Raw genomic sequence first — 10,254 nt, 5'->3', positions numbered from 1 at the left:
AAACTTAGAATATTTACATGTCTCATTTTAACTTGTAAGTAATGCCACCATTAATTAATTGTGTGTAGACTGATAACGTTTTTTTTTGGCCAAATTAAAACTGAAGACTTATAACTTTTAGACAATATTTTTGGGAAACAATTATTATAATTCACACTAAATATGAAAATTTTAAATAGGGATTTATTTAAAAATGGGGAAAATAACCACGGTTGAGCATATATAATTAATTGGACATGAAAACAATAACAATTTATTATATTCAGTATATCAGTCAAAAGAGCAAAATAAGGCATATCTGCAGAAAAGACAGGGCGACAGCTCATCAAAGATTTATCGAAGCCAGAAGTCAGATCTATTGAAGTCAATTTCAATATTAAAATTAAAGATATTTCAATTAGATAAGAATTGCAACTTGCAGCAACCCAGAAAAAGACTTAATTCATTCTTAAAATAAAACTGATTAAGACTAAATGTAATGTAAGGGAACAAATCAATAAAAATTAAATTTAAGGAATCAATTAAACTAAAATAAATTAGATGATTAAAAGTTTGATTATCCCTTAATATTAATGTTATGTCAGGGATCGAAATGCGTGGCTATTTTAAAATATTCATCAGAGTTGTTGATATGGTTTAGCCTCTGCCTCTGGGTTTCCATGTCAAGTCGCCAGAATAGAACATTAGAAGAGAAACCAATCAGAGGATGCAGCAAAAATGAAAGGAGATCAACCAAGCAACAAGACTCCGATCATTGAAATCTCAGTATTATCAGTGACAGTAGCAGCAGTTTTGTCACTCACTCAACTTCCTTATACGAAGGTGCAAGGAAACCCAGTCCCAACTATTCTGTTCAGCCACAGCAATCCCTCCTTGTTCCATGCTTTTGTATTGTCTCTCAACTTTGCTTTCTTCGGTTCTCTCAATTCCCTCACTCTTCGCCACTCATATCCCAGACTTGCCAACGCTTCTCTGCTTCTTTCTCTCTTCTCCACCGCCGCCTGGGCCGCCGTTCTCCTCTACCTTACCGTTCCCGTCTTCTTCACTTTTGCCACATCCTTCTCATAGATACATCCTAGGACCTGCCTCCAGAAACAAGACATGCTCAATGGGAGAGGGAGGTCAGTATAATAAAGTTTGGAAATAAAATCAGCACACTGTAAAGCTTCTCTGTGACTGATATACCTCTCTGTGTTTGTGTACTATGTATAGATGTGTATATGTCTGCACAGAATATGTGTGTGTGTATATATATATGCTCTCAATTTCTTTATGATACAAACATGTTTGGTTATGTATATGTCAGTTAATTAGTGATTGCTGTGGAGTTTGTACATATTTAGGATTTCAATATATAGGAAATTGTCCTTCAGAACTGTGTAATCCGAATTAATGTTGTAAGCTCGTACAATTGGTGTTGAAGTTAACACAAGTATTAGCATCTTTGTAGACGTGTTCATGAGTATCCCATCTCTGTGTTTGTGTATATGTATGGACAGAATATGCTCTTTCTTACAATATGAACAAGTGATGTATGTGTTATGAAGCACAAAAAGTGTCAGATATATCCCTGGCCCTGCTGCAAAAATAAAATATAATATTCCAAGAGACAGACAGGACATAGAGAAAGATGTATAAAAAGACGGCATCTCCGCAAATTTATTGCTGTACCCTGAAATTAACTTGCTATATGAGTGAATGGGATTAAATATATGTATTAATTATCTATTAAACCAGCAAAATATCAGCCGAAGAATCGACGAGAGGAGAGGAGAGGAGCAGAAGAAAATGAAAGCAAAACTTGCCAATTAAAATTGCCTCATCTCCAACCACAAGGTCAAATTTATGAGTGTGAAACCCAAGCGGATCGGAGTTTTGTGATGATTTGAATCTGATTCCTTCACACTCAGGTACGTTGGGATTGGTTTAATTCCATGGAATTTATTATTTCTTCAGACTTAGCTTGTCTGCTTTCAACCTCATCGATCTAGCGTCAATTCGGGCATCTCAACGTGCGTAATTGTGTTGATCAATGTTTGTGGCAGTGGTACGATCTGTGAGAATGGCGTCTCTGGTTTTTCTGGAAATGATTGTGGTTTTGACCCAGACGGCGGCATGGTGCTCTTCTGGGTTCCCCGTGGAGCCTTGGAGGTTGATCGCTACAGATTTCCCTGAAAAAATGACAATTAAAACCCCTAACGTCATTAATTTCAATTAAAAACCATAATCTTTATTTGAAATAACAAAAAATACATAACATTATAAAATTGTTTTTTATTAAACACTAAAAAATACATAACTTTATAAAATTATCTTTTACTAAACACAAAATATATATAATACTACTAAAAATATTATCATGGTATGAAAATATTGTTAATATTTATTAAAAAAACAAAGAAGCACACTTAAAAATAAATTATTTTTTGATATGAAAGAAACTCTCTTTTGAAGTATTTCAAAGTCATTTATAAATATATAAAAATAACTTAAAAATTTATTAACTTTACTCAAAAATATGAATTCAATAACTTATTAAATTTTATGCTTATTCACATATAATTAGACTATTTGTAAAATAAAAAATGACACTATTAAAATTACTATTGTAATATGAAAATATTGTCAATGTCAGATAAGAAAATAAAAACCATACTTAGAAATAAATTATTTTTAAAGAAACTCACTTTTAAAATGTTTTAAGGTCACTAATGAATATACAAAAATAACTTAAAAATATCCTGATTTCACTTGGAGATATAAACCCAAGACTTATCAAATTTCATATTTATTTATATATAATTATATTTAAAAAAATAAAAAAATGACATTATTGAAATCACTATCATGATATAAGAATATTGTTAATGTTAATTAAAAAATAAGAAATCACATTTGGGAATATATTGCTTTCCAATATAAAAAAACTCACTTTTAAAATGTTCCAATATTAGTTATGAAAACATTTACGAAGATGATGCTAACAAAGTTAAAAAAAATAATTCATAATTAAATTAAGCTAGAATTAAACTTCTCCCATGTACAGTAAAATTAAACTTTTATTTCATTAGCATCATCTTTGTGAATATTTTTAGATAAGAACTCTTTAAATTTTTTTTCTCGAGCTGATATTGAGAACAAAGACGAGAAGATTGAAGAGATTAATACATTGTGGGCATCATAAAATATGCAAATAAACAGTTTATGGTCAAAATTGAGAAACGTGTTATATAGTTTATTTTTTATAATAGAGACTACCCAATTCTCCTTGAAAATATTTCATAACTAAATTTACACCTTTACACATACTGACGTGGAGTTAGAGTTGATAATTCAGGTGAGCTGGGTTCAATTCAGGTTAGGCTCAATTCGGGTTGGGTTATTAGGATTTGTCTCGAAATATCCTACTTTTTTAAAAAAGTTCATATAGTCAAGCCCAACCCTAACTATCTCATGTTAGCTTCGAGCTGGCCTATCAAGCTTAACTAAAATTACTCACCCTACATGCATATAAAGACAAAAATTTTAGGGGTCAAATTTATTTGGGTCAAGCTTAATTTATGTCAAGTTTAAAATATCCTACCCCCATTAAAAAAATTCATATAATTAAGCTCAATTCTAACTTTTTTCAGGCAAGTTCATGTTGGCCTGAATTACCGCTCTCTAAGTGGATTGTTCGTAGAGTATCATGTATCATTGTAAGCCTCACATTACATCTATAAACTAACGTTCACGACAAGCTACGAGATGTTCAATTTTTTAAAGTTCATGATTTATTTTGAACCACTAGATAATTTAAGCTATCATATATTTCTAAAAAAAAATACTATATGGTTAAACTTGCAGCTTTACCTTTATAAAAATTTACAAAATATTTTTTCTTAAAAATAATTTTTTTCATAAAATAAGTTAATTAAGCTGGGACTGGCTGATTTCTCCTCTCGATGCAATTCAACAAAATCTTCCCAAAGTGATCGGACGTCAGAAATGAAGCGAGAGAGCGCGACTGCAAAGTTTGTTGAGCGCGGTGGAGTAAGCAGTGAGTTTGAGGATGGATCGAATAGTGCCAGAAGCCAAGGAGACGCCAGAATGATGACGTCATCGAAGGAGAGCTAGTGGGTAATTGCCGTATTGCAGAGAGGAAGAACGAAAGGATCTGAAAATTTCTTCATGAGGAAAAGAAAACAATGACAGGATCCAGGGTTAAACACCATCGATGTGACGATTATAGAATTGAGATTCAAATATATTTTGCAGACAACAAATAATAAGAAAAGAACTGTGACCGCCATCACAATTGTATAAGATCACAATAATAAATTATTTAAAATATTTTAGATATTAAATTCACAAAAAAATTACACTTTTACTAATTTAAATAATTAATAGTTCAAAAAAAATAAATAAAATAATAATTTTGATAAAAATATAAAGAATAAAAATAAATAAAGAAAATAATGATGATAAAAATACTGAATAATTTTGATAAAATATAAAGAATAAAAAATAAATAAAGAAAATAATGATGATAAAAATACAATCACTTGAAATTAGGATTAAGATTCACTCTATAGGTTGCTAATTTATACCTTTTGAGTTGACTTGGATCAATTATAATGACAACTATTCCTAAAGTGTCCTAATATTCTCCCAAATTATTAGTCCCTTTTTAATTAGTGTTTTAATTCATTCTCACGATACTCAAACAACTAATTAAATCGTGAAGTTAGAGTTTAAATCACTATAAATTTCTAGAACTATTCCTAACCTTGTTATTTATGTTTATTTCTCTAGATCTAAGTTCTCTCTTCACCTCCCGTCTATCAAGATTACCCATATATTTGATTAAATGATTGCTAGTTATTAAATCAATATAAAAAATAAGAGAAATAAATATAATTAAAAAAACAAAAATATTCATAATATAAATGCAAAGAATCAATACAAAGGAAATAGAAAACTAGCTCCCCAATTGAGCTACATCTTTATCCCAACTGGGTAATTTAAAAACACATAATAAAATTAAATAACACCGTTCTAAAATTCTTAATCATGAAAAACGATCACAGAGAAAAATGAACTCCTTAATGATCTCATGTTTAGCTTTCAAAATGTTTCTATGAGCTTTAAATTTGAGGCATTCAGATAAGTGATTCGATGCTTTCCCTCTTGATAGAGGAGTATTTATAGTTAAGTAGAGATTATTTCTTTTATTCCATGTCGATGTAAAGATTCTAATATTATATATATATATATAATTTCTCCTTTTCTTCTTTCCTTCTATTTGATTTATTTTTTTTTTCTGCAAATATAAAAGATAAAAAATATAAGTAGATTTTATATTAAAATTTTTTTATCTTATAATTAAGTGATGAGAGAAAAAATATATAAATATTAATTAAATAAATATGAAACTTAATAAATATAATCAAATTTAACTAAAATCTATATATATTTAATTATAAAATATGTACTTATCAAACTGCAGAGAGAGGGAAGATGTGTGAAAGAGATTCTTACGCCAGGAATTGGGTTGCTTTGTTTGGACTCCAAATTACCCCATTCAATCTCTCCGATCCATGCGCTAAGAAGCTCCGCCACACCTCTTCGGCTCTTCCTCTGGTTGTCCCACCGCTTGGCTTGAAGAAGAACGTGAAGGAGAGTAGAGAGCACCCGGGAATTTGAAATGTAAGTCGGTGAATTTTTGTCTGATGGTGCATTTTAGCTGGAATCCGCACGGTGTGATGCAGTACTTTATTATCAGCTCATTTTGAAGGCGTTGTTTCTTTTCCTTAAAATAAAAAAAAAAATCTTTCAGTCATGATTGAAGGCATTTCACTACAAGATTGTCAAATATAGATTAATTTTTGGCTTCTTTTCCTTTTAAGCAAATCATATTCTCTTTAATAGCCATCAAACTAAACCAATTTCTAAATATTATATATATATAATATATATATATTTCATTTAGCTCTGGTTAAAAAAGTCTATTGACTCATTAATAAAATTTAAAGTAAAATGAACATGATTTATATTTCACTAATCCACTATATTTGTGTCCATGGACATGATCCCATGCCATGACTAGAGAGAATATATTTCTATTATATCCATGTACTTTGAATTTACAATTTCATGCTCCCACAAGTCTACTTGTAGAAGGAAAATCAAGCTTTATTTACAACCATCTAAAATCCAGCTGGAACTTTATTTCTTAAAAAAAAAAGGGATAAAATTATTACAACAATCTAATGCCTAGTTCTATAGATTAATTCACATTCAACCATCATCGAACTACAAATGAGAATTCTCTCAATACGACTTTGTCCATCTATAAGACTTACAAATCATACTTCAAAAATCAAAAAAAAAAAAAAAAAGCTCTTTTATTCAATTCAATCATCATTGGTTAAATAAACATACATTTGTCACATGCAAGTCCGATAAAAAGTTTGCATATCTATTCATGACTGGCTTACCTTGCATTACCAATTCATGCTTGTATTACATAGACTGATAGACATTACAGAGAATTTTGATCTTCCAAATGGGTAACATAATTAAACATTTATAACCTGGTCATGAAGTTCTCAAGGCATATATGACTGGAAGAGGGTTCTCCAAATGGACAGCATGCCCACAGTTGGGGACCTCAACCACTTGATGAACATTGTTGCAATTTTCCGCCCGCTCTCACAGCCTGAGCTCACTGTGTTGATCATTGTCTCAGCAATTTGCTTAAATTTAGTATCTTTCTCTCCGTACATGAACAGAAGAGGCGTTCTGCAATCCTTCAAATCTTCCCACAATGACCTGTCATGGAGGGAGGAGAACAAAAAAATGAGAAGTAAAAAATACACACTTTTTGCAAGGGCGTATTGACTTTTACTGAACAGAAGCTGCATATTAAGAGATATTGCATAATAATAACATTGACAATGAATGTTAATTCAAAATTTTTATCACGAGGCAAGTAGTCATGAAGAACCCATCCTAAGAAGGTCCATTTATAGAGATGTTTATTGCATATCAAAGCTCAATAACCATCATTTCAAACAGCTTCTAAATACATTTCTAACACTCATCAGTAATTACTCCTTCCTGAATCAGCTACTTCTAGGACCTAGCTCATTGAATTGATAGAGTTCATTCAACACAAGAAACTCAGATGAACACGTAAGAAAATTTTTCGAGTCAGAAATAAGCATAGAACATTTTGTGGAGGACAATATGCGAATGGCGATTCACTAATTCGCTATAGAAAGTTTTACATGGGCATTGAACAAGTCAAGATATTCTACTAGCACTGTAGGTGCAAAACTATGATCAATAGTCTATGAGTAGCCAATCAAAATAAAACTTTTCTTTTTTTTAACTCGTGCATAACCCAGGCCAAGATAAAAAAAAAAAAAATTGTGTCTAACTGGAGTTCCTTTTCTAGTTTCTCTTCAACTTTTGCAGCTCTTAATCGAATGTTTCATCTTTTATGCATTCAATATATTATAGGAATTCAGATTTGCCCCTTTCCGTGAAAATCTTAGGTCATTTCAGTTGTATCCTCAATCAATATAGATGGTACACCAGATGGTATTTAATGGTTTGTTTCTTGAGAAGTGCTCTAATAGGGACATCCGGATTTATCAATCTACTAAATATTGTGTATATAGAACATGTTATGTACGAAGTCATGAATCGTTTTAGCACAAGAACTAAGGATATCAATGAAAATCAAACTGAATAAACCAATATCCTGTGTTGCCAATGGAAATCAAATAGCAGGGTATGCACCTCTCAAAAAACAAAGATATGCAGCACTGGGTTCTCATAATACAAAACTGCCTTGCGCCTTTGAAGTATCAAACACAAGATAAATATTGTCATAGCTAGCAAAATGAATAGGCAGTCAAAATTGAATATGCTTACGGTTGCCTCCCTATGCTTAAGCCAGACAGCATCTTTGCAAGACTTCGCACATCATGTTGCTGTAAGCGGCTTGCAATTATTCGTGAAATGAGGGTGGCTTCTAAAACTGTTCAAACAATCACACTTCAAAATATCGAAGAAAAGGACAGTCATAGCAGTATAATAAGATCAGCAAAATGCCCGAACAATCTGAATGTTCGAACAAAAAAGTTACCTCCTCCACTGCTCCCCTGCATACCAGGATTCAAGAAAAAGTTGTAGCCCATGTGCAACCATGGAGCATGCTCTGGAATCATCTTTAGTGCCCGAATTTCCTTGCCAATTTATCATTTAACCCAGGGCTCCCATATTAGGACAGCTCCTTTAGCCTTCATAAAAGTTTAAATTATCAATAGCGCAAACAACTCAAAGGAAATAAAACAGCAGCTATAACCCCATACCTTGTAACCAAATTTCAATGCCATGTATAACGCAATCCTTGCTCCCATTGAATACCCAGCAAGAGTAACCTTTGCCGGAGTCATATGTTGGATTAGATTGTGTAATAAACCAGCAATCATCTCCAGAGATAAACACGGTTCCTGGCCAGCAATTTTTACTGCGTTTATTATTGATTTTCCATGACCAGGAAGGTCAACCGAGATGCATCTTGCTGATCCTGATATAGCCTTCATGATAGCAATCCAGTCATCGCCAGTCCCCAGGAAACCATGAAGAAATACATTACATTATCCTACATTGGACCAATCAGATTGACTCAGCATCAACACAAGGATCTAAGTTTGGTTGCAGGTAAACTCTGCCCCAACTACTAGGTTTTTAATTTGTTTGGAGACAATCGAATAATCATCAGATAAATTACATCTTGTAAATTGAAAAGATCCAATTAGTTAACAGGAAAAATGTACATCACAAAGGACTGTGATGAGCTACATAGATCATATTATCCATATTCAATGAAATTTTGGCATTATTAACTTTTGTATAGGCTTGTGCTTGGACTAGTCCATTTTACTAAAATGGCTTAAGCTATTGGTTAGGATTACTGCAAGCTAGCACACCCTCATTTTTCTTATCACTCATAGATGCGGGGCTTCCATTCTCCAATACTCCCCCTCAAATGTAAGTGGACTTCACTCACTCTTTTTCAGTTATCAATCGAACCAAATTTTATTTCCTTGACCATGTGTTCTTTAAGCCTTGGGGGCCTCAAGTCCTTCATTTTCCTTCATTTGTCTGGCTTGTACTCTTGAAGTTCAGAGGCCTCAAACCTGACAATCTTTTATGGCAGCAAGGCCTTTCTTTTACTTCTTTTATGATACCATATAATTTTTCCAGAAACTCTGTTCAAATATTCAATCATATTGAACAAAATACAGATAGGAATTGATAGCCACAAAAGTTAACTAATCATTCAGAAAATCAAGGAAAAAATCTGGAAAACAAATCAGGAAAATGATAACAAGCAAAATCTGAAAATATAATCCTTCTAAGAATGGAAATAAATCATAACAACAAACTAATTAGGCTATAGTGCCTAACACCAAGGCCATAGACTCACCAGCAAACATGAAATGTGTCTTCCATTCAGCCTCTGAGAAGTAAAGGTCCCAAGGCATTGATAAAAAATCTACCCATACTACGAGTCCATTCATTCAAGGAACCTAGAATTTTTATGTAGTATGCATGGTTTGGCTTGTTTCCTATGAACTTAAGCTCTTGCAGCACAAGGCAACTTATGAAAGGAATAGAAAGTGAATAAATAGTGACACCCATCCCATTTGCATTGGCTTGTTCCATTGATTGAAGTTGGAATATATACCAACTTTATGCTCAATATCTCAAGGAAATTGAACCAAAGCTATTCGCAATATGCATGGAAACTGCTATACTTACATTCTTTTGTCCAATCTCTTGAACTTGAAAGAGACAAGAGACATTGTCAAGCTCTACAGTCAGTTGGTGCCTATGAACTTGCTCCTCGGTCATAACTTTATTGATCACACTTTGGTTGACTTGAAAAATTCTCTAACAGTTCTCTAGCATCAGCCACTGATGCTTCAATAAAATTACTGTGTGGATTACGGCCTATTAAACAGGATTGGATGTTTATGTCTTCCTTAAGCCAACGATAGGTTCCCAGACCATGAGCTACAGATGGGACCACCTTATTATTTGACACAGTGAATCTACCTGCATCTTGCATATCAAGATAACAAGAAAACTGCACATATGCAGACAACCTTAGACTGCTTCAAATGCAGCACTGACAACAGCCATCTTCCCAGCCGCTGGGCCCATTGGGCAATTAATGCAGCATTCTCAAATCCA

General features: G+C 32.7%; 2 protein-coding genes, 1 long non-coding RNA gene and 1 pseudogene across 3 annotated transcripts; 1 reads left to right on the top strand and 3 right to left on the bottom strand.

The window, feature by feature from the left end:
• Positions 1-569: 569 nt before the first annotated feature.
• LOC129311669 (uncharacterized) lies at positions 570-2,400 on the top strand. Its single transcript, XR_008593370.1, has 3 exons — positions 570-1,121; positions 1,738-1,910; positions 2,046-2,400. It is a non-coding gene; the product is annotated as an uncharacterized LOC129311669 (long non-coding RNA).
• A 3,961-nt stretch (positions 2,401-6,361) lies between these two features.
• Positions 6,362-8,000, bottom strand: LOC129310659 (protein PHYLLO, chloroplastic-like). Its single transcript, XM_054952566.1, has 2 exons — positions 7,924-8,000; positions 6,362-6,813 (listed from the first exon to the last, which is right to left on the bottom strand). Exons 1-2 carry the CDS (start codon positions 7,953-7,955, stop codon positions 6,591-6,593), a joined length of 255 nt encoding a protein of 84 aa, XP_054808541.1. The 5' UTR covers positions 7,956-8,000; the 3' UTR covers positions 6,362-6,590.
• A 72-nt stretch (positions 8,001-8,072) lies between these two features.
• On the bottom strand, positions 8,073-8,639 carry LOC129310826 (protein PHYLLO, chloroplastic-like). Its single transcript, XM_054952740.1, has 3 exons — positions 8,364-8,639; positions 8,259-8,291; positions 8,073-8,153 (listed from the first exon to the last, which is right to left on the bottom strand). The coding sequence occupies exons 1-3, from the start codon at positions 8,595-8,597 to the stop codon at positions 8,073-8,075; spliced, it is 348 nt and encodes a 115-aa protein (XP_054808715.1). The 5' UTR covers positions 8,598-8,639.
• Positions 8,640-9,916: 1,277 nt separating this feature from the next.
• LOC129310825 (uncharacterized) overlaps positions 9,917-10,254 on the bottom strand; it is a 6,515-nt pseudogene continuing 6,177 nt past the window's right edge.

The sequence above is a fragment of the Prosopis cineraria genome, unplaced genomic scaffold, assembly GCF_029017545.1.
Source record: "Prosopis cineraria cultivar Desert tree isolate PC_DT_omini unplaced genomic scaffold, ASM2901754v1 PC5, whole genome shotgun sequence".
In the NCBI taxonomy this organism is placed as follows: Eukaryota; Viridiplantae; Streptophyta; class Magnoliopsida; order Fabales; family Fabaceae; genus Prosopis; species Prosopis cineraria.
This window is presented reverse-complemented; position numbering and strand designations above follow the sequence as displayed.

Coding starts and splice junctions, on each gene's coding strand:
- LOC129310659 (XM_054952566.1), bottom strand. CDS start 7,955: ATGCTGTCTGGCTTAAGCATAGGGAGGCAACC. Junction 6,814..7,923: donor TTAAGCATAGGGAGGCAACC/GTAAGCATATTC, acceptor CCTCCATGACAG/GTCATTGTGGGAAGATTTGA.
- LOC129310826 (XM_054952740.1), bottom strand. CDS start 8,597: ATGAAGGCTATATCAGGATCAGCAAGATGCATCTCGGTTGACCTTCCT. Junction 8,292..8,363: donor CATTGAAATTTGGTTACAAG/GTATGGGGTTAT, acceptor ACTTTTATGAAG/GCTAAAGGAGCTGTCCTAAT. Junction 8,154..8,258: donor TCCTAATATGGGAGCCCTGG/GTTAAATGATAA, acceptor CCTGGTATGCAG/GGGAGCAGTGGAGGAGGTAA.